General features: G+C 45.0%; 9 protein-coding genes and 1 non-coding gene across 10 annotated transcripts; 6 read left to right on the forward strand and 4 right to left on the reverse strand.

Annotated features, from left to right (window-relative positions):
• Positions 1–788: 788 nt before the first annotated feature.
• On the forward strand, positions 789–2,972 carry C8R40DRAFT_1175006 (cytochrome P450; the record flags this gene model as incomplete). The annotated part of the gene is made up of 11 exons (XM_046232269.1): positions 789–899; positions 964–1,098; positions 1,161–1,218; positions 1,288–1,399; positions 1,449–1,500; positions 1,558–1,634; positions 1,692–2,055; positions 2,106–2,287; positions 2,340–2,469; positions 2,524–2,713; positions 2,797–2,972. The coding sequence occupies 11 exons, from the start codon at positions 789–791 to the stop codon at positions 2,970–2,972; spliced, it is 1,587 nt and encodes a 528-aa protein (XP_046082131.1).
• Positions 2,973–5,097: 2,125 nt separating this feature from the next.
• C8R40DRAFT_1123833 (uncharacterized protein) lies at positions 5,098–7,534 on the forward strand. The gene is made up of 5 exons (XM_046228912.1): positions 5,098–5,441; positions 5,498–5,855; positions 5,921–5,935; positions 5,993–7,019; positions 7,082–7,534. The coding sequence occupies exons 1-5, from the start codon at positions 5,204–5,206 to the stop codon at positions 7,190–7,192; spliced, it is 1,749 nt and encodes a 582-aa protein (XP_046082132.1). The 5' UTR covers positions 5,098–5,203; the 3' UTR covers positions 7,193–7,534.
• On the forward strand, positions 7,520–8,590 carry C8R40DRAFT_609193 (uncharacterized protein). Its single transcript, XM_046235612.1, has 4 exons — positions 7,520–7,925; positions 7,979–8,101; positions 8,162–8,427; positions 8,477–8,590. The coding sequence occupies exons 1-4, from the start codon at positions 7,639–7,641 to the stop codon at positions 8,482–8,484; spliced, it is 684 nt and encodes a 227-aa protein (XP_046082133.1). The 5' UTR covers positions 7,520–7,638; the 3' UTR covers positions 8,485–8,590.
• A 2,378-nt stretch (positions 8,591–10,968) lies between these two features.
• C8R40DRAFT_609916 (uncharacterized protein) lies at positions 10,969–12,656 on the forward strand. The gene is made up of 4 exons (XM_046235615.1): positions 10,969–11,027; positions 11,081–11,224; positions 11,277–11,416; positions 11,469–12,656. Exons 2-4 carry the CDS (start codon positions 11,163–11,165, stop codon positions 12,296–12,298), a joined length of 1,032 nt encoding a protein of 343 aa, XP_046082134.1. The 5' UTR covers positions 10,969–11,027; positions 11,081–11,162; the 3' UTR covers positions 12,299–12,656.
• Positions 12,657–13,481: 825 nt separating this feature from the next.
• C8R40DRAFT_1175011 (uncharacterized protein) lies at positions 13,482–15,994 on the reverse strand (the record flags this gene model as incomplete). Its single annotated transcript, XM_046232270.1, has 15 exons — positions 13,482–14,209; positions 14,264–14,365; positions 14,421–14,480; positions 14,541–14,581; positions 14,634–14,704; positions 14,755–14,868; positions 14,921–14,947; positions 15,003–15,145; positions 15,206–15,221; positions 15,278–15,397; positions 15,447–15,495; positions 15,554–15,567; positions 15,626–15,732; positions 15,782–15,853; positions 15,916–15,994. 15 exons carry the CDS (start codon positions 15,992–15,994, stop codon positions 13,482–13,484), a joined length of 1,743 nt encoding a protein of 580 aa, XP_046082135.1.
• Positions 15,995–16,206: 212 nt separating this feature from the next.
• C8R40DRAFT_609304 (uncharacterized protein) lies at positions 16,207–17,302 on the reverse strand. Its single transcript, XM_046235613.1, has 2 exons — positions 16,892–17,302; positions 16,207–16,821 (listed from the first exon to the last, which is right to left on the reverse strand). Exons 1-2 carry the CDS (start codon positions 17,009–17,011, stop codon positions 16,318–16,320), a joined length of 624 nt encoding a protein of 207 aa, XP_046082136.1. The 5' UTR covers positions 17,012–17,302; the 3' UTR covers positions 16,207–16,317.
• Positions 17,303–18,421: 1,119 nt separating this feature from the next.
• Positions 18,422–18,519, forward strand: C8R40DRAFT_t211. Its single transcript has one exon. It is a non-coding gene; the product is annotated as a tRNA-Ser (tRNA).
• Positions 18,520–19,154: 635 nt separating this feature from the next.
• On the forward strand, positions 19,155–21,554 carry C8R40DRAFT_1123910 (Alpha/Beta hydrolase protein; the record flags this gene model as incomplete). Its single annotated transcript, XM_046228913.1, has 9 exons — positions 19,155–19,725; positions 19,789–19,872; positions 19,939–19,968; positions 20,018–20,382; positions 20,433–20,569; positions 20,626–20,736; positions 20,806–20,908; positions 20,974–21,051; positions 21,104–21,554. Exons 1-9 carry the CDS (start codon positions 19,395–19,397, stop codon positions 21,551–21,553), a joined length of 1,689 nt encoding a protein of 562 aa, XP_046082137.1. The 5' UTR covers positions 19,155–19,394.
• A 120-nt stretch (positions 21,555–21,674) lies between these two features.
• On the reverse strand, positions 21,675–22,533 carry C8R40DRAFT_609585 (uncharacterized protein). Its single transcript, XM_046235614.1, has 2 exons — positions 21,859–22,533; positions 21,675–21,791 (listed from the first exon to the last, which is right to left on the reverse strand). The coding sequence occupies exon 1, from the start codon at positions 22,272–22,274 to the stop codon at positions 21,864–21,866; it is 411 nt and encodes a 136-aa protein (XP_046082138.1). The 5' UTR covers positions 22,275–22,533; the 3' UTR covers positions 21,675–21,791; positions 21,859–21,863.
• A 2,100-nt stretch (positions 22,534–24,633) lies between these two features.
• C8R40DRAFT_1123916 (uncharacterized protein) lies at positions 24,634–26,830 on the reverse strand. The gene is made up of 6 exons (XM_046228914.1): positions 26,594–26,830; positions 26,442–26,547; positions 25,972–26,391; positions 25,618–25,923; positions 24,995–25,562; positions 24,634–24,908 (listed from the first exon to the last, which is right to left on the reverse strand). Exons 1-6 carry the CDS (start codon positions 26,764–26,766, stop codon positions 24,880–24,882), a joined length of 1,602 nt encoding a protein of 533 aa, XP_046082139.1. The 5' UTR covers positions 26,767–26,830; the 3' UTR covers positions 24,634–24,879.
• Positions 26,831–26,879: the final 49 nt, after the last annotated feature.

Here is a 26,879-nt window from a genome sequence, read left to right on the forward strand (position 1 = left end):
GATGAACTTGAGTAAAGTTTATTATGTAGTACTAGACTTGGGTCAAAGGAAATATGCTCCTTTTATTATTCTGCTGAACCTCCCTAGTTAAGAAGCCTCGGGAGTTTAACCTGTAGGATTCACGGGAATAAACCTGGCAGACCTATACTACATATAGTCAGTGGTCAGGTCATCAGTCTGGTTATGCAAGACTAGAAGAATGGAGTACTAAGTTGCACTACTAGTAAGAGTATAGTAATTCCATAGTGGAAAAAGGGGGAAGCTCGGACGGTGTAAGTCACGAAGGATCAGCGATATGCAAGACTTTTTGAGAGCTGATTAATTACAACTTCTTGAGACGTTCTTGAGACCCTTGATTCGCAATGAATTTAATTGGGATGGATCGTGATGAAGTCCATGAGAATAGATGAGAATTCAAACTTCCAGTCGTAGTCTGGCCTGTCTTTGCTTTCCATGCTGGGTGGTGGAAGAAGGATAAATGAATAGAAAGAGATATGTGGCATGCCACGAGAATGGCATCAATCAATCGCTTGTTTGAATTCAAGTATGTATGTATGTATCTACATATTTGTACGGAATCCCTTGGAACTCCCTTCAAGTTGACGCGTCAATATCTCAGCTCATCAATACTATATCAAAATGATGCTCGACGTTCATTGTTCCGAGTTTGTGGGCGATCCGCACGAACTGTATTCTCGAAAAGATTTTACGTGTTCAAATCCTGGCGATGCGAGATAGGCCCTGCCCTGTTTCATTCTTTCTCTCTCCGAAAAATGCTGGGGTTGACCATGACGAACATCTACCAAGTTCTCCCCTTCTTCTTTGTTATTTGGACGTTGCGTATCGCATGGACAAGACTGCAGTGTCGTCGATGGGATATAGGAAACCTTCCAATTGCCGTGAGTTGGTTATCTTCAAATCACCCATTACAATTTGCTTCATATTATTATTACTACTCGTTAGCCCATGAAACACAGCTGGATATGGGGACATGAGCTCGAGGTTTCCCGTCATGAAGCTTGCGAAATGTACGTCAAGTGGTCGACTTTGGTGGGCTCTGTGTATCGTGTCAAAGCAGCTTTTTTCCAACCTGATATCGTGCGTATGAATTTGCTACCGCTCTTAAATAATTGCATCTTACTAACAATATACTTCAATAGCTTATTGTGAACGATACTTCCGCCGTTCAGCACATCTTCCAGAATGCCTACAACTACGGTGAGGACATTTTTTCTGATTTCAGGTGTCATGATAATCAATAATCAACTGATTGATTGTCGCATTTAGTCAAAGCCCCAGCGTTCCTACCAATTATTGAAAGACTCATTGGAAACGGGATTGTATGTGCTGAAGGTGAAGAGCATAGACATCAACGAAGACTCTTAGCTCCCGCCTTCACGTACGGCGTTTGGATTTCACTTTGAGACATTTTGCTTATGTTGGTCTAGATCCAGTGCTGTTAAATCAATGTCCGACGACATATTTGCCTGTGCAGACAAGGTCAGCTCCTTATTACATATCTATTGACGTTTTCCCTTTTTTGACTTCTGATTTTAGATGAGCCATAAGTTACGTGGTAGTATCAATGAACAAAATACTGTAGTCGATATGGTTCCATTAGTTTCTGCCTGCACGTAAGTGATTCCTTTGTGATTGAGAGTCTCGTTTATGCAATTGATATGCTTTTCAAGTCTGGATATCATAGGGCGAGTCGCTTTCGGTCACGATTTCGGCGGCGGAGAGAGCAAGGAAGCCAAAGAAATCACCTCTGCATGGCATGAAGATATTCTTATGGCTCACACGTTCGGAGGTTTTCTAGCACCCAGGTTAATCAACCTTTTTCCGTGGATCACTAGTTTGCCAATCCCAGTCATTCCAGGCGAGAGCGTGTCGAAACGAATTGTGGATAGACTCGCAGGCAAGCTTCTCCAGGAAGATCATCACCACTTCACTTCGAATGCTCGTGGTACGGACATATTGTCTCTGCTAGTCGAAGATAACCAGAAGAAAGGAAAGTCCGATTTACGCCTATCTGATACTAAACTCCTTGATAATGTGTGCCCCGTTTCTCACTTGAAAAAAAAACCACTTATCTCCCTTTCCAGATTACGACGTTTATGATGGTCGGACATGAGACTAGCGGTGCTTCGCTGATATTCACATTGCTTGAATTGGCACGTAATCCTACCGTTCAACGCAAATTGCGCCAGGAAGTACAAGCCGCAGGTAACCTTGATTATGATCGCGTGCAGCAACTAGAGTATCTTGATTCTGTGGTGAAAGAAGGGTGCGTCCCTCAACTGCCTTATTATATGTACCCTATATAATATCATATCCAGACTCCGTTTGTATCCTGCATTGCCAGTCACTGAGCGTGTAGCCCTTCAAGATGATGTTATACCTCTCAGTAGACCTATTGAAACAAAAAACGGGAATATCATCACCTCGTTGCCTATCAAAGCTGGCCAGGTTTGTCTTTTAGGCTTTTCATTCGAGAAAAACGGTATATATAATCTTCGCCAGGTGTTCCACATCCCCATAACGGCACTCAACGTCAGTACGCAAATCTGGGGCCAAGACGCACAACATTTCATACCTGAACGATGGATTGAGCCAGGAGGTGTACCCCCTACCGACAAGCTCCCTCGTGGACCATGGGCTGGGATATCAACGTTCAGTGACGGGCCGAGAAGCTGTATTGGGTATCGGCTTGGTTAGTTATCAGATTTTCTCTATGACATTACGTTCTGTCTTTGTTCACGGAATATTTGTTCTGTTTTTTTCTTTCTCCCTTAGCGGTCTCGGAGCTGAAGATAATAATCGCCGTCCTTGTGCGCTCTTTTGAGCTGGCGGATACCGGGGTCAAGATTGAGCAATACATGTTGCCGACACTGCAGTCATTTGCTGACGGTAAGGCGGCGTCAATGCCACTCAAAGTATCACTTGTGTCCGACGAACAACGTTCAAGTTAATTTTCCGTTCTTTGAAGTATAGTCTTTACCAAGTACCCTGGATGTAAATTGATCCTATATGACGGTGGTTGTGATGAGAACTTAATTCGTGTTTAATTCCCGCAACGTTTTTGATCATTTCTGCGTTTGTCGTTTTGGCATCCGTATCCTTCCATATCTTCAAGTTCCTCCTCAACCTGGTTTTGGTTTAGGCGCTTAATTAGTATGTATGTATATATAACCACATCCAAATTCAATTGGTCTTATAAAAACCTGATCTTCCGAAAAATCAAGAGTTTTGACGACGGTTTACATTACAGACTACAGTTACCCTTGAGCTTGGGCGCCAGTTGGCGTTTACATCTTCACATTTGTATCGAACAATTTTCATCTTTGCTGCTTGCTGCCTTTCTCTACTTTGTCGGTCATAGCAACTACACAATAACATGATTATCTGTTCACTGCGGAGTACCCGGACGGTGACTGCGGAAATTCAATTATTGCTGTTTTCACAAAAGTTGGCGCCTCGGTCACACGCTTTACTTTTTGGTTTCAAAATGATATCGAACGAAAACATTGATATCTCACTCGTTCCTCGACCGATTACTGTAAAATTTAGTGCGTTGACAAGCTGTAGTATGCGCTCAGAGCGCCCCATGGTTATTTCTTCCAAAATATATAATTTTACAAATCTCAGCTATCAAATGGTGCCAAATGAAAACAAAGATATCTTGCTCAATTTTCCACCAATGACTGTAATTTTTAGTGCCTTGACAAGCTGTAAGGCATCCTTAGAACGCCCCATAGTTGTAGTATGTGGTAGAGCGAAATCAATTTGAAGCTGTTTGTTACTGCTTGTCCTATCCTTTGCGCTGCCTTCTTGACGTTACACCCCATCTCACTGCAGTATGACTCGCGGAAAGCCTCTATCTAAAGACCTTCGCCACACAATCATCAACCTTCGTCGCAATTGTGTGTCTCTTGATGAGATTGTTACAAAATCAGCATGCAAACGTCGGACACTGCAACGCATCCTGTCTCAACACCGGAAACGCATCCAAGGCACTCTACTTCTTACCACTGACCTTCGAGGGAGAAAACGGAAGATTAGCATCGAGGATATGAAGGTATGTTGTTCTTTTGCTTGTGTATAGAAGCAATACTAATGGAAGGACCAGCTTATTCACGGGTTACTTGCACACACACCGGACATGTACCTTGATGAATTGAAGCAACAGTTAGAGGAGCGACGAGGTACACAAGTTAGCATTACAACAATATGGAGGACACTTAGGCAAACTGGATACAAGCTCAAGAAGGTACGATATCTTGTCCTCGATTGACATTCTCGTCATTTATCCGTATATCACAGATTACTCGTGTTGCAATTGAACAAGATGAATTCAAACGAGCACAGTTCAAATTAACATATTCACACTTATATCAGGCTGCGCAACTTGTCTTTGTGGATGAAAGCTCATTTGATAGACGGACACCATACAGATGAGTACGTGCTGGTGTTGCCTGACTTTCGGATGGAGAGACTCTGGAAAAAGACATTAGCAGTCTAGCGGCAGCGGTATCATCAATCTCAGCACCTAAATTGCTGTGACATGCATCGTAAGCTGGTCTGCCTCTGTGGTAAGGTTTTGGAGTGGGGCGAGGTGGTCGAAGGGGAGCATCGGGAGTGAGTGATTCATCACTGCTCAGTTGATCCTCTTCTATTTCCTGAGTTGATTTTTTGTTCTTGCGGCTTCCAGACTGCCTTCTTTTAGCATTCTTCTTATTGCCCATTGAGACAATGAAAAGAGAAACAGCAAGGAATGAGTCGCCTGATAGTTCAGGGTCATTTTCCGGCCATATGTGACATTCCTCAACTTCTACTGCCTGGGTCACACCATTCAAGATAGGACTATGGGGCGCTCTGAGGATACCTTACAGCTTGTCAACGCACTAAAAATTACAGTCATTGGTGGAGGATTGAGCAAGATATCTGTGTTTTCATTTGACACCATTTGATAGCTGAGATTTGTAAAATTATATATTTTGGAAGAAATAACCATGGGGCGCTCTGAGCGCATACTACAGCTTGTCAACGCACTAAATTTTACAGTAATCGGTCGAGGAACGAGTGAGATATCAATGTTTTCGTTCGGTATCATTTTGAAGCCAAAAAGCAAAGCGTGTGACCGAGGCGCCAACTTTTGTGAAAACAGCAATAACAATGATAAGGCTCCTCCCATCTCCTTCGTATGCTGATAGCCACCATGAAGCGATTCCTGGGGCTTTTTCTCGCTTTTACCTTACTAGAGGCGGCTCAGATTCCTTTGAAGGTCCCACACAGCGAGCTTTCTACCACTTTCAATCTCGGAAACGATGGTGATACTTGGGATATTAGCATCGCACCAGGCGAAAATGTTACCGGGCACCTGGTTTTCGAGACTGTGAATTCGCTTATGCAGCACTGGCCAAATACACGTTATCGAAATGGTGTGTGGTCTTTCATTTATATTTCGGACCGACGCTCACCTGTTTGTACGACCCAGGTCATAGCATTGTTCCAGGAGTAGTACCTTCGGGTACAGTGCTTTATCATGGCCGTGGAGACGCTAACACCCCGACTAATCCTGAATGGCTCGCCACAGACCCCGAACATTCGTATATGTTTTGTCGTGGGCAAACAGCAGACTCTGGATGTTGGCAACTTATGGTTACGGCTATACGTCCTCTGAAAGTACTCTACCTGGACGGGAGTGCTGCGGCAAAGATGCCGGACGGGGTTATGGACTCCCAGGACATTCTAGCGTATGGCAAGGTTGTACCGGAAAAGTATCGTGGGGAGCGGGAGAGAATCAACAATTTGTGTGAGTGGACGAAGGATCTTGATGTCGATGGGTTCGTCAGGTATGTCGTATTTGCTGATAACAAGGATGTAGACCAAGTCTGAACTGATTGACCTACTAATCCAGGATGGAAATGGACTTGTAAGTTTAGTTTTCCACGGCGATCACCAATCTTACTCGTTACTTGCCTGCTCACAGTGAAATTATGCTCTGCGATTTCACTCAAGGTGTTTTGGTGGAAGCAATCAATCTTCGTTCTCGATCTAGAGGCGGCCCTGGACCAGGAGGTCCTGGTAGGGGTCCCGGTGGCCCTGGTGGTGGTCCCGGTGGTCCTGGCCGCCATTTGGAAGAACTATTGCCTCCTCCAGAAATCCATCCTCATCATGAAAGTTCCTACACCCGAAAAGCCCACGTCAATTCCTCCGCTTTCCCTAATATCGGCTTCTCAGAAAGCACCAATTCCGGCTCTTGGCACAGATACTATCCGGGCGAAACCCGTATTCAACTTGACCTTACCCGTCTGGTCTCCTTCTACGACACTGACCTTGTTCCCAGTCTTGTTGCTGAGCGATACGGTAAGGAGCGAATCAGACATCGTTTGTTGGGCATTTCTCCGGAAGATATCCACACTGTTGTGCGAAAGGTCGAGGAGCTGATTGCGGTATCCGAAGCTGGGAGTGGTATCGACTGGGCTACTCTCATTCGCTTGATCGTAAAACGCTACTCAGAGCGTCTAGAGATGGTTCAGTATATCTTGAACTCAACGAATCCTGCTAATTCAGCTGCGGAGAACAAGGTTCTCGCAGAAAACATTCAAGTCCAACTTACTGCGATGCTGCAACCATATATGCTTTTTACAATCAAACCACCTCAGAATTCCACTTCCACTAATTGGGTATCGCCTATGTACGAACTCTGCGCAACGACTTACACGAACTATATCACTACGTCTTCTCTTCATTCGCGTCTCACCGCTTCGGAGAATCTGATTCTGGATGGCGTTCAAAAGACAACCAGGGAGATATGCCGAGTTGTAACAGGGATGTGGGTTGACGGGATAATGTCTGGGCTGGAACCAGATTTCTATAAGTCTTCGGCAACAGAGAATGACGGCAACGTAGACCTCGCACCGTTATTAAACTCCTGGAAGGAGCGTATCTTCGGGCTTATGAAGTGGTTAGATTGGAGCGTCTGGTTAAAATGTCGACCTGCGTGTGGATTCGAGGTAGGTGTTTTCAACGTACCATCATGCATCGTGTCTGTCTAATGGGCTTGTCCGACTTTCAGGAAATGTGCTATCTTCCTATGTGGCCGTTTAGACGAGGGTCCGAAGATTCAGATGATCCTCAACCAAGATGTGAGCGCAGGATGGCGTCTTTAGAAGCTCAAGGTTTCTGATGTGGATGTACACTACATTCACAACTTCTATCTATTTTCATATCTCCGTGATCAATTGTATCTCCTATGTATCCCAGATTCACGACCTTGAATAACAAGTTATAAAGAAACGTGTCTGAGCGCTCTATAGCAATAGACCATCTTGTGTTCATGAAGGAAACATTAGACAAGATAAGACAACACCCGACTAGGGATTAAATGGAGTGCATTGGCTTTCTCTCCAGACAGCTCCAGACCCGTCAAAAGAACGCAGTCATGTAAGGCGGGTTGGCGGGATAACTTGTCGTGGGATCCCGCTCTTTCGCCCATTGCCGAGTTGGCCAAATATAGACATGCTTGTACACTTTTCTTTTGTTCTACGTTGAATGAACCTCTTTGTTCTTTTTCGGACCCACAATGGTACACCAAACTCAAAATAACCTTAGCGCTCATCATATAAGAGGACAATGGGCTTTCCGTGTTTCTCCAACTTGCTCGCGCGATTTTGGCTGTACCTTGCCATTTCCTTTCGTTTCTTTCCTAGATCTTTTGAGAACATCCTCATCATGAACGTTCTGAACTCTCATTCTTTTTCGTACTCCGTTGATGCTGGTACATCCTCATATACATATCTGAAGAACGGTCCTCCCACGAGCTGTGATACAACAAATTCAAAAACGACCAGTTCCTCTATGGACCACTGTACAATAGTAGAACAACAATCATACACCGAATTCTGCTTGAAGCTGGGAAGGTACACCTTTGGGCTCACCTTATCTTGCAGTCTAACGACTTATCTATTTGCAGCACTATGCCGAAACAGGAAGATGCTCGTGGAAATACGTTGGAATCACCGCGGAGGAGGCGTTCGTATGTGTGCAATTGGAGGCAAAACATCACTCCCCTGAAAATAGGCCCACCACCGTCGCCGTGCGTACAAATTGCCTCTGATACGATACCCTAGATTAACCTAAGTTCCTGGTCAATCAGGTTGGGCATATCTGACTTCCCGACATCTCCAGTTGCGATTGTGAGCGCAGAGCAACTACGCGTTACCTCCCTTCCTCCATATGATCCTCGGACGGCTTCTGCACTAGCTGGATCCTCTACCTCTGAACTATCTGAACAATCCATTGTTGACGAGCCCACAAACTTTCATGACTTGTATGATGCTGAGCTCGAGCAGATAATCGACGGTATAGAAACATCTTCTGCCTCCTCCTCAAGTTTATCAGCTACAGTGTATATTCCCCCAGGTAATGCGTATTGTATTGACTTTGTGACAGAGTTTGAACTGATTCAAAGCTAATTAGGTGAACGAATGAGGAACGCGGCTCGTCCCCAAAGGTCTCTTTCATCCCTTGTCCGTTGGTTTCCTACCAGAATCAAATACTCCCTTCTTTCCCGCGCCCACAAAGTTTTTCATCATTGATTAACATAGTGCCTTGAGACCGTCCAATTTAGGTCGAGGATCCCCGATATTTTGTACAGTTTATGACCCTGATATGACCTCGTATGAATCGGTATGATTCGGAAACCGCTCTTGGAAAGCCTTGGAACTTGGAAGCATCCTTCCTTTCCAGGGATCCTGTTGGACCAGTGCGCGTACATTGTAATCTATTGTAACATACATATCTTCCGTTGTTTTAAGTTGTTACATACTCTTACATACTCTACTTGTCTTCTCGTCTGACCAGTGACATGCCTTTCTACCGACCCTGTACATACTTCCGTGCCGTTTCCGCCCAAGCGACACGCCGTGCTTGCAGGTACTCAGACAAGACCTATCTGCCTCCGGTCTATACTGCTGTTAAAAGCTGAAAGGGTGTGCAGTTGTCTACTACATAAGAAGGAAGCACAGTGAGCTGTGAGGGAAGGCAAGAGCTGTAGGTGGATGTCAGAAGGACACGAAAAGCTGCCGAAAGGACATTGAGGACATGCGATCTCTCTGCGATCAGGCTGCGATCAACCATGCACAAGTTTACAGGGACTTTTTTCCTGTGAACGGTGAATATTATCCGTCGGAACTGTCTACGAAATCACCACGTTATTTTTTTTTTGCGAATTTGAAAGCGATATTTTTTCCTCGAATTTTCCCAAAATGGGCGTCACGCAGGTTCCTGCATATCTACACTGATCAAACAGAGCTCGAAGTTCGAACGAGAGAATGATAAGTGAAAAATTGAGCTAACCAAATGCAGTTTGAAATATCACTTCCTATCACCACATCCAAAAGAATTTCACGTCGTGTGTACTTATTTTTGTACTACATACGAGAGACGATGTTTCGTGACTCAAAAGTGGGACTGGTACCAATCTCAATTCGAGGAGCGACGATCTTCCAATCATAGGCTATCATAGCTAAATTCAATCTCGACTAGTACTTGTTGAATTCCGCACGCATATTGAAGTTCCCTCAGAGGATCAGGAGAAGACAGCAAAGGGAACACAAAGAAGCAAGACACGCTGAATAGTCAAGCTGATCATCGAAAAAAATTAATCACGGAAGAGCTCTTGAAAGTCAGGACTAATTCATACAATTCCGCAAATATGTTCACCGGAGAGTAAGTGTGAGAAACGACTTGCTATGTGTGACATAGGTAAGACTCATCTTTCGACCATGGAATTCATTGTTCAACACCACAAAATTTAGGGATGGGGAAATGCTCAGTTGCAATGGCCGACCATCTTCTGAACCAGAATGTACCCTGACTTTTTGCTGCTATTTTTGTAAAATCTGTTCGTAACATACTAGAATGTCCTACTAGTTCTCGGATGTCGCCGTACCACTATTGACTCGCCGTTTCTCGACCACACCAACATCCAGAAAGGTAAGCTTCGAACCAATAATTATGCAAGGCTGTGTATCCAATAACTAAGAAACATGTGGGGTACCTCTGGGGTACCGCGTATCCCCCGCTTTCCCCAGATCATGAGCCATCGACTTGAGTTCAAATCCAAACGAATTTTGCATGTATTCAACTCTTTTTTGACCCCCCGGGCTGGCCGCTGTGCTTTTCGAGGCCACTGTAGGCCACAATATAGTATTTGATGAACCAAGTGTGGTGTTATCGTAATCTACTTGCGAACGGTAAACGAGGTTGAACGCATGAGGCAAATTTGCCCAAATAGTGTGGTCTCTCGTCGATTGCGGCAGAGAAGATTTTGTAGCATTCTCTTGTAAGTATGTTTTTTCCGCCCTCAGATGACCTTCAGCCGCTTGCAGTCTGCGTTATTTAGCTCGCAAGTTGATATAGTCCGTGTGCTCACTGGGTTCCATATGGCCCAATAGTTAGAATCATTTATCATGATGGTGGCCCATTCGCTTACCGGTTCCATCTATCTTGCGGATGGAACTTGGACGTCGTTGAACGAGCAACAAAATACTCTGCCGGAGTATCTATATTTTCTACAGCCGTGACAGAGGTGTTTGCAGTAATTGGGTCAGGATGGTCGCCCTTGTGGAAATCCTACAGATCTTATTTTTCTAGTTCTACTTTCTCGAGAAATATCCGGTAATCATGATAGGGGCCGCCGCCCGAGGAACCAGCTTGACCTTGAGGTATTGCCTGGTATTGGATCCCAAAAATCATTCCGCAGGTTATGCGAAACACTGCGCAACAACCGTAACAACTAAATAACCGTTCATTCAACATTGAATCTTTCAAGTGTTTGTGCAGTGTGCAGCTGAGTAAGATGGAATTTGACTTCGGCGCTCTTCGAAGATGATTTGCCCAATCAACCAGCTAAATTCCATCATCCAATCAAGCATAGCCTGCAGAACCTGGATCCCGGTAGCGTCGGGTGAAGCACCAAAAAAGGGAATTCGAAAAAAATGAAACGCGTCACTGTCACGGTAGTTAGCGAAATTAGTACTTTTTTGTTTTTCGCTGACAACCAAATGTCAAGAAATTTCGTATAGGACCTTGAATTCGTCTCAGATCTATCTAGGGACGAATAAACACCTTTTCCTTTCTTTTCATTTAAAAGGATGGAGCTCAGAAAAGTTCTGCTACCAAATTCCATCAGTGTCTTCGCGCCTTCGAAGAATCAGTACATTATTTTCGCCTTTCTGTAGCTTCTCATCTTGACCAACTCGCTTTAGATCCAGCTCCATGCACGGAAACACGCGTCAGGATACATTGTTCGCGTTCGATGAAGGCCAATTTGCTTTTACTACTCAAAGTTATCCAGGACGAAGTTACTCTTCCGCTTCTAGTTCATCTTCAGAATACTGGAATTACAGTGCGTATCGTGTTCTTATCTGGCTTTCTAATCATTGACGTGGAACGATTAGCTTCATCCTCTTCGTCGTACCCCTCGTACAGTGGTTCTTTATCTTACGGATCATCCCAGAAACCGTCGCGCTCTTGGTCCAATGATTCAGGCCCTGGTGTAGAGGCTTCCTTTCCTCGTAATGTCAATTCCTACGATGCCTCTCTGCGAAGCACAGATTTGCGCCAACATTCGATCTACAATACAAACGTGAATTTATGGTCTCCTCCTCAGCTCTCATCTCAGTGGTCGAACACAGGTGTTCCTGACCAATCGTGGAGAAACATGTCAATGCCCGGTATCGATTCATTCGAAGAAACTAAACCTATTATACACCACAATCACGTCTCTGTCAGCTCATGCTCCCCCTTGTCTACAATATCTTCACCTTCCCCGTCGCCTTCACCGATACATACTACTCCTATTACCACTCCTAAACTCGGTCGAAGGCCTAGCGCCACTGGCACCGCCAAGGTATGCGCTCACTGTCACGCTACCTCTACACCGCTGTGGCGACGAGAGCCTGCAACCCTTCGAACACTCTGTAACGCGTGCGGCCTCTACTTACAGCAGCGGAATAAGCTCCGACCGCAAGAACTTATCGACGCTGATGGTGACGATGAATCAGAAAGTTCGTCAGAGCATGATGGAACGGGACCTGAGTGTTCTCATTGTCATACTCACCATACCTCGGTGTGGCGCAGAAGTAAAACTGGCGCTCAGCTCTGCAATGCCTGTGGGGTTTATGTCAGACTTCGAGGCAAAGATCGACCTTTGTCCTTGAAACGGAACAAGATTAAACCTCGTACAAAGCACCCCAAGCCCTCTCCAGAGCTAGAGAAGCATTCATAGTCCCGTTTTCTTCCATTAAAATCACAAAACATTGCGGATACCCATTTTTTAAAATCTCAAACATTTGTATGTATCACAACAGCTTCGTCAACGAGGAAAATGTACTTGATTGCTCGCTTGAAATTGAGGAACTCTGGTATATTTAGTAGCCAAGAGAGGCGTACATATTAGGAAGGCGTGGATCGTAAAAACGCTCACAGCTTTTGCTCCGCAACGAATTTGTTCCGATCAAATTTGGTTTGGTCCTCCTTGTTCCTTCGTCGGAGTTTCACTTCTTAAAAGGTCCAAGTTTTTTGCAATTTCGCTCGAGTTCTGATAGTGTTTTGATTTGTTCTGATATGTTCTGATCGTCTCTCGCTGATCCATCGGTGTTCAGAACATATTTGATGAAGCCCTTGGAGTCACTCAACGGGAGTAGCAAAATGTCAGTCACTGAGTCAGCAGGCAGGGCATTCGTGGCTTCTCATTTCCGTATGTCCAGGACTTCATTGTACATTGGTTAACCTCAGATTGAGCTTTCCGAAACGCCCACGGAAGGCTACACATATGGTGTATTACAATAATACCGATACGGGAAATAACCTAGAGACACTAGTGAGATTTGGTCAGCCTGGCCGGAAGATCGACTTCGTTGCAGACGTTACGCGAGCAAACACTCTATGTATCTTACCTTCTTCAAGTCTTTAGTGTGTACATCATGATCATAACACAATGAAACCCGAGGACGAGGAGAATATTGATTTGTAAATCCATATCTACAGCTAACAGCAATCCACAAAGAATGAAGCAAATTATACAAAGAGCAGATTTATGGAATCAATGTGTCGCAGAACCCACAAAACCTCCGGTTCTTGCACTACCCTGTACCTGCCTGAAGTCGAGTCGCAATATAAGTCGGAATGAAGGTCTGAGTGAGGTCTTCAGCAAAATAGATAATGGAGGATACTAGGCCAGGACTAGAACAAGCTACTATGAGTTTGTGGGCTGGCTGCAGACCATGGCTGCATAAGTAGAAGTCGAGCAGATCGACACCGCTGGCGGGTTCGTGTGCAAAGACAGTGAAGAGGGTATGATGATGATATAAGAGATGCAGATGCGTGACATCGAGTCACCAAGGAATATAAAAATGATCGATAGATGAGGAAAAAGAGCGTATTCGGTTATCGGAAAGAGTGTTTTTTTTTTAGAAATCGCTGGACGTGAGACGCCTATGAGCATCGTGGTGACGGCGGGCGTTGGAGATGGAACGACTGTGATGTTTACTCTTCGTGTGTCTCTCGCAGTACTCATAATCGTCGTCGTCGTCATCATCATCACCTGAAGACGATGAGTTGGACCCAGAACCGGATGATGAGACGGCAGAGGCAGAAGCAGTGGCTGATGATGATGATGAAATAGTGGCAGAAGCGACAGAGTCCGAAGTTGACGCCGACACCGAGGATGAAGAGGCCGATGTAGGGGCTACCAATTCCTCATTGCCACTGGTAGTTGCACTGTCTGCGGTAACAGAGTCGGATGATGAAGTTACGGAGGCAACGTCACTGCTTAAGGCGGAGGAGGTGGCAGATTCAGCGATAGCAGTCGTAGTCGCAGCGGATGTAGCAGAGGCGGCAGAGTCGGAGGATGAAGCTTCAGAGTCCGTGACACTGCTTGAGACTGAGGAGGTAGCAGATACAGCGGCAGCAGTCGAAGTGGCAGCGGATGTAGCAGAGGCGGCGGCAGTGGTGGCAGCCGCAGCCGAGACACCTGAAGCAGCTGTGACTATACTTCCAGTAGCGGTCGGGGTGGACCCTGTGTATACGTAGGCTGGAGACAGAATAGCAGGTACCGATGTGGCAGCATGGATGGTGGCATCTTCTGGTCCATACTGGACAGGGTTGTTTCCAGGGAGTTGATCGACAGTTCCAAGAACTAAATATACAAAATGAGGATGAATAAAACACATCAAAGGCTAAACTAGGTTACCTTGTTCGTCAACGATTGAGGTGATGGCGCAAGTACCAGAAGTGTCGAGAGTGAAAACCCCAAGTTCACCACAGCAGGTAGCATCACCAAATCCAGCAGAAGCTGAGATAAATGTAATCAGGAACAGAGACAGATCCAATTTAGGGAAGATACCTACTGCAAGCACACTTGTCTAAAACGTTTTGAAGAACACCACTTTCCCAGCCATTGTAAAAGTCTGCCGGTGAGCGTGGTCGTCAATGAAGTGACTCATAAATCAGCTAAGAAATTCACATACCAGCGTGGTATCCGTAGCCGGTGGGGTCACCGTAAGAGAAGCTATGGTATCCGACGATTAGCGGTCGGTAAGCGGAAAACGAAGAGGACTTACACGTATGGTTGAGTAGAGTTCATGGCATCGGTATCTCTGATTGCGTCCCATTCACCAGTCGACCAGTAGCCCTACTTCGGTTTAGGCCAAAAACGATAACTTCGAATGAGCTCAAACTCACCTCAATGAAGACACGCGGAATAGTTACAGGGAATGCGGGATCGTCGCATGTTCCACTGTCAGGGCCTCCAGAGGGGAATGCGACATGGGATTTGTGATCGGCCGAGTCCAAGTTCTATGTAAAGACGTTGAACTGGAGGTATATTATCAGAGTTGATTGATCACACCTTGCCATCCCAGCACATAGGGAAGTTCTATTTGGGTGCTTGATTTAATACACAGTGATTAAAGTTCAGAAGAAGAACGCACAATTTGAGCACGAAGACCACTTGGACATGAGACAGGAGGAAGCATGTTGTATTTAGTCGACACTCCGTTGAAATCCAAACACAAGAAGGTGACGGCTTGCTGAGCATAGCTGCTCTCATTGTAAGATCGTAGCGTCATATCACCTATAACCAGTCATTGATCAATAAACGTGGACCTAAGGTTGATGAACATCGAAGATGTACCAGAAATCATGCGGAACTAGAGTGGAAAGTTAAGTTCAGACTTTGCTTCCCTCATGTAACAAATGAACTAACGTTATCAGGGAACGCCTGAACCGTGTTGGGCTGGCCATCTGCCGCGTCATTGAAGAGATAGTCTGGCGACACGTTGATAGTGAGCAGCGCAAAATTATTCCGAAGAGAAACAGCGTACAACTGCGAATAATTCTTAGTAAATGGCAGCGAGGCCAATTAAGAGACACACGTACATGACATTGCCCACGTCCAAAGCTGAGAACGATCCGTTCTTATGTCTGGTTATTACGAGGTCAAAACCCAAGGAAGAGGTCTGTGAGGATGGGGAGAACGTACTGAAAATAAAGATGCTACAAGTCGGATACCTTTTAAGAAAATCTGACGATGCAAGGTATTCGATGTACTTACTGGGTACCAATAATTGGATTTGTCCTCTTCGATTGGCATCGAGGTGCATTCGCTGTCCCTCAACGAATCGGTGGTGATATTCATACCGAAGTTGCTGCCACCAACGACTGGGGGGACATGAGTGTAAATTCTTCAATGATAAAGGAATCTCCGAACCAGAGTGGGTATGGCCCGATACTGCGCCTGGGCTAAGGATGGGGTCCAATCTCTCGGTGACGAGAATGTTGCCTTCGTAGATCGTCAGTTAAATATTATTATTCTTAATTCAAGATGTGAATTTTGACACATACGAACGCCAACGAGGAAGTACGCTTGAACGCTTGATAACGCCGCAAGGGCAAAGAGAGACTGACGAAGCTGACGAGCCATGATAACCTCGTAAAATGAGATTGAAGCGGTTCGGATGGGGAGGGAGGGAAAAGAGAGGGTTTTTAAAGAACGGAAGAGATGGAACTGGGATGGAAAAAGAAGACAAGTTGAAAAAACTGTGATGACTTCATTTTATCCTTCATTCCCGGAATCTCCCACGTTCACACTGCTTCATTATGATCAACAGCCATTATGTCGAGTCGTCGGATTCAACGACCTGTTCCTGGTTGATATTTACTATAAGGCACGTACATATGTAAGCGGTTTAGATTTAACGAGGTGCTCGAGATTGTCGATGTGTTTCCCTTCAACCAGCCTCATTCCTATCCAATTTCCAGTCTATGTACATGGGGCCGAACGAGCGATACCAGCTGAACCAAAAAAATATGCATTTGTAGGGAGAAGGGTACAGGAAGGGTAAGCACTCCTAGAAAAGATCTTATCAATGGCCTGCTGTGTGATGCGATTCGGTACAATATATATATATAGTCCGCCGCCCCGATGGCCTGAAGCCGGGGCTGAAGAGCTGAAGAGGCTAGGTTTGAGTGGGAAATAATTTCATGGAATTCTTCAAAGGCAGGGTAAGTGAAGCCCTGTGAAGTAGAGTGTACGAAATGATCACCAATCTTCATATGGACTGATTGATCCTTCGGTATATACGGATGAGAGGACTTAAACAGGAAACTCCCTGATACTTGTTGATACTCCTGTACTCCTGTACACTGTGGAAGCTCTTGCGAACCACTCTTTAGCTTCTTGAATTTCAGAAAGAACAGGAGGTAGTGGTACAATATAAGATGCTTCGGAGGAGGAAAGCTAAGATAAGACTAGGGGGATAGAAGGGAGTTCCAAGGAGCGATTTAATAGTATAGAACAGCGCCGGTGACAAGCACGTACCGTTGGGCATGTTGGAACTTCGGAAAGGTGAGCGCCATCATTCATTGGTAAGGAACTATCTCGTAGGCTCTTGTAGGATAATAACCATGCCATGCCATGCCTTTCTATGGCCGGTTTCATCACCTGAGCAACGAGTTTCTGGAAACTCGAATAACGACTATCGACAGACACACACTGATTGAGCGACGTAACGACTGAAACAGATTTTGCAACTCGATTTTTGCCAATGGCATCCCAGGTGTAAAGTGCTCCGGTGCCACTGAGGAGGTTTACATAAGGTGGGGTTCAGAAGATTGAGGCTTGGAGTTGTTCCCAATTGAGGGGACTTTGAAGAAGTCTAAGTGAATGAACCTAGGTCGCGTTTGGGAGGATCTAGGGGAGCAGCACAGATATCATGGGCCTCTGAAGATCCTCGTCATGATATCATTTAGCGGAGGTGATCCAGAGAACCAATCCCATAAAAGAAAGGAAAACCTGAATACTCGGAACCGAAGTGAGCCTAAAAAACGGATACAGCTTGTGATCACTAAAAACGATGTGCAAGGTACTTCAAAACCTTCGAGATGACGACTTATCTGTCAACAATTTACAAAGAGCAGCATCCTAAGCCCATGGCCAGTTGGGGATGCACGTTTTTGGTTACCTGCATAGAATGCATAAGAACGCCCCATCCAGATAGGGATGGACTTTTAATTATCATCATCATATGCCTGAATCAGAGCTTTTGAGCACTCCAAGCGCTCCATCCGATTATCGATTGTATTTCGGGCCTCGGGTGTGGGTTTGTGTCCTAGGATGCGAAAGATTTCGAGAACGGTCACGGCGGTGGAGGCAATCGAACCCACCATTTGGAATGAGGCGTCATATGAATAGATCCAGTCAAGATGCTGCCTACGAATTGTAGTGGAAAATGTACCGCCAAGTGGATATCTAAGTGGGTCCTTCCATTGACGCCAATGTTAGGTCCTGTCAGGTCTATTAGAGCCGGATCTGCTAGCGACTGTCGACCGCTCATCTGACCTGTTAATGGCAAGACGAAAGATAAGAATAGCGTTTCTAACGGAAGCTTTGTGAGACGACGTCAAGTCGAACCCTACTACGCTGTTTTTGACTCGGAGTGGCCGCAATGTAAGTATCCGAAAAGCTCACATATGTTTCCTGCGATGAAATTGAGCAAGTTGTGTGAATCAATATTTGGGAGATGCTGGACGTTCTTTGGCTAAAGGAACCAGTGTTCGACATTTCCTAATACCTTTTGGTTCATTAACAAGAGCAAGTCAATGAGCGCCGGTCACGACGTTTGCTTCGATTGGCGCTTATTTCGCTCTTCGTCTCGAACTCTCGTCTCTTGGGATCCATAGAAAGGTGTTATAGTCAACCCCGAAGTGACTAACACTGTTCTATGTGTGTTTATCTCTATCTGTCTTACTGGACAAAGCGCGCACCGCCTTCCGTTAAAACCCAATACTAGTATGTACTCGGATTCGCCGCTGTGCCAAATCTTATTTGCCCAGGACCAGGTACAATACTGCTGGAATGGCCGAGTCGTTAAGGCGATAGATTTGAATCTGGTTTTCTTGCATATCTATTACTCTATGAGTGCGTAGGTTCAAATCCTGCTTCCAGCGACGACGTTTATTTTTTCTGAAATTTGGGAGGTCGAGTTTTGAAATCCAAGCCTAGTAAGCCACTCATACCGAGTCACCCTGCCTTCCCCTCCTCCTTCGGTTCACATCACCGTAGACATAAATGCATGATGATACGTCGTAATAACCACCGACTGAGCCCTTTAATTTCAACCGCATCCTAGTCATCTGAAGTTCATTCATCCTGAAGGCAACCCAAGTTAATTTCGATTTTGTAATTCCGACTCTTCAGAGAACAATCTTAACGCCCAACTATGATGACTCAAACGAAGCTGGCATATCAAAGGGATGCCAAGAGAGAGATTCAAAGGTCAACTACATACGTCTGCGAATCAATGTCGTTTTTGTTGTATACCTTACATTCTCAAATCCAAGCCTGGTTGGATATCTTTTGACAACAGTATAATGTCCGGTCAGGAGTTAATCATTATTTAAAAGAGCATATCGAAGGACATAAGAATTGGCTATAACAGTACGGCTTGAAGCGATAAACATCCCAATCCCCTTTGTCCCCAGGAATATCCGCTTAGTTCTTCGGACAGCGCTTTCCGATACCGTTGCGGACTCACGAACAGTTCGTCGTCGTCGTCGGACACTGTTTCTATGCCTGCCGCCCTCCCGAGTCAGCAGGACTCAGAACATCTCGCGGCCCGGACCCCCCACCTTTGTCGATGATTCTCGATGATTGTCATTCGTCCCTATTCTTCTTCTTTCGTTCTATATACAGCTTTCTCCTCCAACTCATCCCATGATACCAAAATTTAAACACCATAATGGCCCTCTGACCTCAGTGGTGCACATAAAAACTCCAATAACTACAAGCCATCTCAATCCATGGTTCCTGGACCTGCGACAAGATGAAGTTGTTCCGAGTCTTCAAGCTGCCTCTTGTGTTCATCACCATCCTTGGACTTTCATCGCAAATACCCTTCGGGCTTTCTGCATCAACCCGAGCTGCAGTTGCTAGCGATATCGTTGACACGGGCTATGCTCAATACCAAGGCAATCGGTCTTTTGAGAACTTCACGGTTGCTTACCTTGGCATTCCCTATGCAGAGCCGCCTCTGGGCGATCGCCGTTTTCGAGCACCGTTGCCTTTGAATACGACTCGTATCTCGCAAGACGCTAATGGTCAAGTTGTTGACGCTACACGATATCCGAACTTTTGTGTGCAGGGAAGTACGGGAGGTACGCATTTTCCTGTCACTTACTTGGGAGAAAGAAGAGGTTGATCTATTATCTGTCTTGTAGACAATGATGCTGGAGGTGCAGGGACTGAAGATTGCTTGACTCTCAATATTTATGCACCTTTTGGTGCAAGAAGTGGTGACCATCGTACGTAGAGTTCAAAGGTTTTGGGGTCCGATGGCATCCAAATAATGGAGATTCACATATCTGTAGTTCCGGTACTTGTCTACTTCCATGGAGGAGGTAACATATGCTACTCCTTCATACTCAGCCTATACTAAAAACACTTAAGGTTTTGTATACGGAAATCCTGCAAACTGGCCATTTGACAGCTGGATTCATCAAAGTCCCAATGTTGTCATTGCCTCTGTGTACTACAGGCTTGACTCCTTTGGTTTCCTGAACATCCCTGAGTTTTCCGATCCCACCAATGGTGACTTCAATGCAGGATTTCTTGACCAGACCGAGTCCTTACGGTGGATCAAGGCTCACATCTCCGCTTTCGGAGGTGATTCAAACAAAGTAACAATCAATGGACAGAGCGCTGGTGCTGCATCGGTCGAACTGCATCTCGTCGCTAACCAGGAGCTTCTTTTTTCTGGAGCAATCGCTCAGAGTGTGGGTCGAAGTCCTGTCGAGATGCCAGAAAATCAAGTTGTAAGATATATCATCGAACTGATTGGGAAAGGACTGACCTTTGTTTCCAGCCTGTGTTCAACTTCTATGCTGAAACAGCCGGCTGTGGCGAGGGCTCTGTCGTAGACAAACTTGGGTGTTTACGAAATGCTAGCATCAGCGCATTGGCTAGAGCTCAGGATGCTCCTCGGATCCAACCTTCCGCTTTGTGAGATCTTCCTATTGCTACAATATTTCCAGACTTGATCGATACCAATTCTCCAGTACTGGCGCTTATCCCACTTTTAATCCTGTGGTCGATGGAAAGATTATAACTGATTATCCTTCTGTGTCTATTCAAAACGGAAAATTTGCGAACGTTCCATTGATCGTGGGGTACGTTACGTTTTTAGAGTACCACCAATTTGCCCATTACTCATTCACAATCTTGTTCCCATTTCATAGAGCGACTTCAAACGAGACGGGAACCCTTGAACCGACTCTTCCAGAAACTATGAAAATTGCTTTCCCTGGATTGACTACCGAAAGTGCTGATGAATTTCTCGAGGTTCAGCGTCAAAAACTTCCAATTTTCCAATAACACATCCTGATGATATCTTGCTGTTGATTCAGGTATATCCTCTGAGTGAATTCTCGTCTCAACTTCAAAGGAATCAAACAGCGATAGGGGAATCTATGCTCAGATGTGCGGTATGTATCTCCAACATTCAAAATAAACTTCATTATCATAGCCATCTACAAGCGCGAAATTATGGGCGGAGCATTCGCTAGTGCGCCCAAGTCGTGGACCTATCGATATAACCAACCGAATCCGACTCTTGGGATGCCCGGTTTCACTGCTCATGCAGCAGAAAACTGGATGATGTTCAACGGGATCAATACAGGGTTCAATGGATCCGGGACATTCACACCTATGACTCCAGTTGAGACTGCATTTGCAGAAGAGTTGATCGCCTATTGGCTCTCCTTCGTGCGCTCTGGTGACCCCAACACCTTCAAACAGGAAAAATCTCCTATCTGGCCGGAATATTTCATTACGGGGCCGACAAGTGAGGTGAAGCAACGCATTGTGTTTCAGCAGGACCAGAATAATTCGACAATTTTGAGTGGCAGTTTTGTGGAGATGGAGCCTGAAAGTGAGAGTACGCGGTGCAAGTTCGTTGCGAGTAAAGCACAGGAAGAGCAGAATTAAATGAATTTGTATACTACGTGATGAACTAACACGCAATGCTGAAAACACACAAATTCATGCTCATTACTCAACGAAAAAAGAACAAGTACAGGACAAGTACAATCGGAAAATGAAACGTTTGCGCTTCTCCTTGGTGCCCGCAGGCTGCTCCTTCACACATGAACTACACCTCGTTCCCGGGAAACTCGAGTAAGAGGCTCCCGCATATCATTGTCAGAATATGAGCAGGAAGTCACCGCTAAAATGGAGCAAGTAAAATTCAATGAGGACTAAGTCAAGAGGACTTAGAGAGGTACAAAGCTCACTCTTTTTAGCATTCCACGGATAAACTTGAGAAATGTCCTTTTAGCATATCTCCTTCATCGTAATTCTGTCGATATCGCCGAACCTGGCCCGTGCTCATCTCGACATCGAGTGCGCACTCGGTAGGGAAGGGTGCCATGAACATAAGATAATGCCCCTCCCGATCCAGATCGTGCTGCCCGCTCCCGATCAATCCCGAAAGGGTCCCTACACGTCCACTTTCGCAATGTTCGTCCATGAAAGCATCAATATCGTACATTCCCGACGTGGACACTGTAGATGGTGCGGGTACACGTTTCGGTCTAGTGAACAGAGTCATAGCATTTTTAATGCGTTTGGGGATCGACACCGCCACGGAATGGTTCACCATGACAAGGATGATAGAGAGGAGGAGAACGGCAGTAGGTGCGGCATGCATTTTCTGTAGTCTGTCAGGTTTTTTCGTTGAGTCCAGCTCAGAAGTTGACAGGAGACAATGGTGTGTGTGGCGAATACCAGACTCGTTACAGGTACCCTAAGTGCAGGAAAGCCATCTTTATACCAGACCAAGAATTCTCAGGCCTCCTTGACCCTTGGTGAGCAAATTTTTGATGCAAGAACCAAAACTTAGAAGGAGCGCAAATGGGCGCAAATTTGGCGCGGAATTCTTTTCGCCACCCACCGCCGCACAGGAAAAAGACAGGGCCAGAATCGGCAGACCGTTGCAAGCTGTTACAAGGTTTCACGAAGTGCCTGGTCCCTGGAATAGGGAAGAACAGGGAAGAACCCTGAGTTACATCACGATCATCACTGGATAACTTTCAAGTTTTTATGACTTACTATAAGTAAGGATCATTGAACAGTACATTTCTTCTAAGATCCTGAACGAGCTCGCCCGCTCAACTGGTTCTAAGCAGGACTCGAGCAGGACTCGAACAGAATAGAACAGAACGGGTACGGATGCCTACACTGCTGCACCAAACTTTGAGCAATTTGTCAGAATTGAGTTTTCAAAATCTATAAGAGTGCAAATCTTGAGAATATTGCCAAAAATTATATACTATCCTTGATTCTTGAGATGTAAGAGACATCATGACAAAACCCAAAACTCTTAGGAATATTGACTAGCCACTCTCATGAAATGTCCCGAGTCGCATTTCTTGTCAGCTGACGGTGATTACACAACCTTGCGCTGGTCTTCCTTCCTTCCCAACTTCCACCAGCTTGACTTTGAGCGAACGTGCACACTTTCAGTCCTCAATATCTTTCAAGCTCTTGATGACAACATGCTGCGACAGGCCTTGATCACACACACACAACTGGTGCCAATATTTTCTGATTCACCAACAAGTGACTTGGACTCAACGTCGTCAAATTCAAAGCTGCCTCAACCTTTGCCCCGGAGCCTCAAACTTCAACAGTCAATATTCAACTCAGTTCAAGAGTCAAGATCTTGCCCATTAAGATTTGTAATAATTTGACTATACTCCTAATAACAGTATGCATAGTAAACATGGCATGTAGTACTGTAGGTATATTTTACGAGCAAAATTTTCCGAAAATAAAAGTGGTCTGATATCATTATTATACCGGGTTCCGGGATTCCGTGACATGTGCGCGCGAGGTATATTCAAAAATTAGAAGATATTCTTAAGAGTCTCTTCGTGATTCTTGAGAATTGTTACTTTTGAGAATTTCTACACATTTGGGCGCTCCTCTATCTCAGGAATTTCTTAAGAATTTATTCAAAATTCTTGAGAGGGCGCATCCATAAGAAAATCGTCGAATTCTGTCCAGCAGTGTATGCCTCCCTATGCCTCCCTAGAGAGTTCTGCTCATAATCCGTTGATCAGACGGACGAGCTCGCTTAGGATGTTGGCTTTCTTACAACAAGACTCGTTGGTTGCGCAAGGTTGCGCATCGGGTTTACATAGGTATAGGGTTACATCTGGTTACATCTGGTTACATGCTGTTACATGTACACCTTAGTCGTCCCAGGACACAGATGAATATCATCTTGCAAACTTGTATGGTGCAATCGGGTATAACACAACCAATCAGGAACAGGCGCCATTTGGGGTCAGCAAAAAATTTTTGTGCCTACACTTGTTTATTTTGACCAAGAAACAACAGTTCTGAGATTCACAAATAGTGCCCAAGCATGCAATCAAAAGCTTTTGACTTGAAAATAATGTGAATGTAATATTTATCAAGGTACGATGAGAGACAATAAAAAAAGTAAAAAGGATTATAAGCATAACCCTAACCCTAATAGCTTCCTATTTTGGAAATGCGCCATTCGGTGGGAACTTATTTCATCAATTTTGAAGGTATCAAAAATCGGTCTTACAGTTTTGTTCCCTCTATCATTATATGCATTTCTGTAATAGGGATAAGAAATTTAAATAAATTCACGTGAGATAATTCAGTTGTTCCAAATTGGTTGTGTTATACCCGATTGCACCATAAACAACCGATAGTGACGAGCATGGATTCATCAGCAAAAGAGACCGTCGCATGTGTTGCATTGCAAATTCCAGGTGCATTTGCGATGCATCCTGAGATGAATATGTACTGTATGGTGACTTCCGAGGTGACACGATGGGAGCTACTGTCACGATGCAATGCGAGGGTCCTATAGAATCAGTACAATGAAGTACGAGGATCCTATAGAATCAGTACGATGAAGTACAAGGGTCCTATAGAATCAGTACAACGAAGCACGAGGAACGCCACATCGCAACCAGCGAAAAAACCGAAAGCCAGCCACCCGAAACCGGAACCGAGAAACACAAAATATGAAATTTAAGCACTAATATTCCGCAAACCCCTCATAGTCTTCATCAATCCCGTTGTCTTCTCCATCTTCTGGCCCTAGAACATCCTCCAACTCACCATCACTACCATGATTTGCCACTTCCACTTCCTCTTCCTCCTCACTGACAATAACAGCATCACTCTCTCCATCCTCCTCATGGACAAGAGCAGTAGCTGCTGCATCGAACATTCTATCCTTATCTCCAGGCTTGACATTGTTTTGCTCTTCAAAAACTCGGGTGGAGGAGAGAGTGGACTTGTGACCAACGCCGCCACCACGAAAGCGCATGAACATGTCATGATCAACCCACATGTTCACATAGTAGCGAAAATAATCTTCACCGTTATTGGCCTCCCGTCTTGCTAACGAAGGACCAACGAGAAATTGGTCAGTTTTCCCATCGGAAAATGCAGGGATAATGTGACATCCACGGATAACATTACTAGGGTCAACAAATCCAAACGATTCCGGATTACTGGTGTCAATGAAGCCGAGCTTTGGCATGTGCTTGGTGGAGATACCATACTGTTCCTGTTCATTTGCTAGTCCAAACCAGCGAACGAACAAAAAGTCAAGTTTTTGAGCAAGAAGGGATTGAGAGAGTCCACCGGAATGAATGACATCAACATGGTAGACTCCAATGATTCGAGCGAACCAATAAGGGTGCTCGGAGGAGGTCTCTGGGTCTCCAGAGAGCATCATGATGTCGGAGTGGGTTCGAGGATTGCATGAGTCCTGGTTGCGACGCATGTCATATGTTGTATAATTAAGACGTATGACCTTATGGCGGAAGATCTTGTTATTTTTGAAGGTAATTGTAGCACGCTGTGCAGCGGAAAATTCATGTTCGTTTTGAGGTATGCCAAGAAGTCGTTCCAAGATATGATCCTTAAGTTTTGGAAGGAAGTTCTACAAATCGGTCAGTACAAAGACTTAACAATGACTAATGGTAACTTTGACGCACCGTAAATGCGGGATCATATTGAAGATCACCAAGCCAAGTGACTATATTCTCAGAGAAGCGTGTGCTTGATGAAATGTGGTAGTGTGTGGTAGGGTCTGTGAACGGAAGAGGATCGGAGTCATCAAAGGAAAGTGAAGGTCTTGAAACCTTTGATTGAGTAGCGCGATGTTGGATGTTAGTTGGTTTTTTTCGTAAAAGATTCTTGAGTGCACGTCGACGCTGCTCATGCCGTGCAATTTGAAATGTGAAGTGGATTTTGTTGGTGTGGATGTAGAGTCTTTTGATACAACGATGCTCCAATTCACCCTACACATGCATTAAAGAACGAAAATGCAATATATAGATAATACTCACTAGCTGTGTACTGTAAGAGTCTGTAGTTCCAAATGTTCGAATGGTCCAAGGATAATCTCCAAGTGCATGAAACTTGTAGGTATTGAGGTTGAAAAGCTTGCGACGTGGTTTGCTATCTGCTATTTTGTTCCTATTTTGACTGTCAGTCTTCTTCTTCTTGGATTTTCGCCGAGCTTTAGCATCAGCCTCACGAGGAAGGAGTTGAGTATCAAATTTTTCAGCAGTTTGAATGGCAAATGTACGCAGGAGACATCCCAGCTCTATGGTTGCCACCTCAAATGACTCTAATGTCAAGTCAGTGTGGAGGCGCAGCTTGGCGTAAGCATGCCAGGTGGCCATATGAGCAAGCAGGTTTTGAACAAGGTCATCAATCTCTTGAGACCTGGTGGCGAAGAGTCCTTCGAAGCAAGTTGGTGCGCACTAGACCACTTCAATGAGCACTCAAAGTGAGGATAAAAAGTTGAACATACCTGGAGTAGATCCTCATAATCACGAGCAGCCAGCTTTTTCAATTCTGATACATTGTCAACAAATCGATGAATAGTTCCACGTCCGAATGTTGGAACACTTCGGAATCTAAAGAACATGAGATTCATATATGAATGACAAGTACAACACGAACCTCTGGTTGAGCTCTTGTACAGTATCTTTCCCCATTGCATGACACATACGGATGAGGTGGATGATGAGGTCTCGAAAGGTACCAAGTTCGATTTCATGTATAATATCATTTACAAAAAGAGCAAAATAGTTGAACCCGAGATCATGGAAAGCTGCAGAGAAAGCATTCTGCATATCGTTAATTGTTGAGAAAGCTTGAATCAGTGGAAACGTACCCGGTGAGGAGTACAGGAGCCCTTTAACTCATTCTCAACTGCAGTGCTTCCGATCCCTTTGCCATGTTTGAA

Source organism: Lentinula edodes, assembly GCF_021015755.1.
Source record: "Lentinula edodes strain Le(Bin) 0899 ss11 chromosome Unknown C8R40scaffold_40, whole genome shotgun sequence".
NCBI classification, from domain to species: Eukaryota; Fungi; Basidiomycota; class Agaricomycetes; order Agaricales; family Omphalotaceae; genus Lentinula; species Lentinula edodes.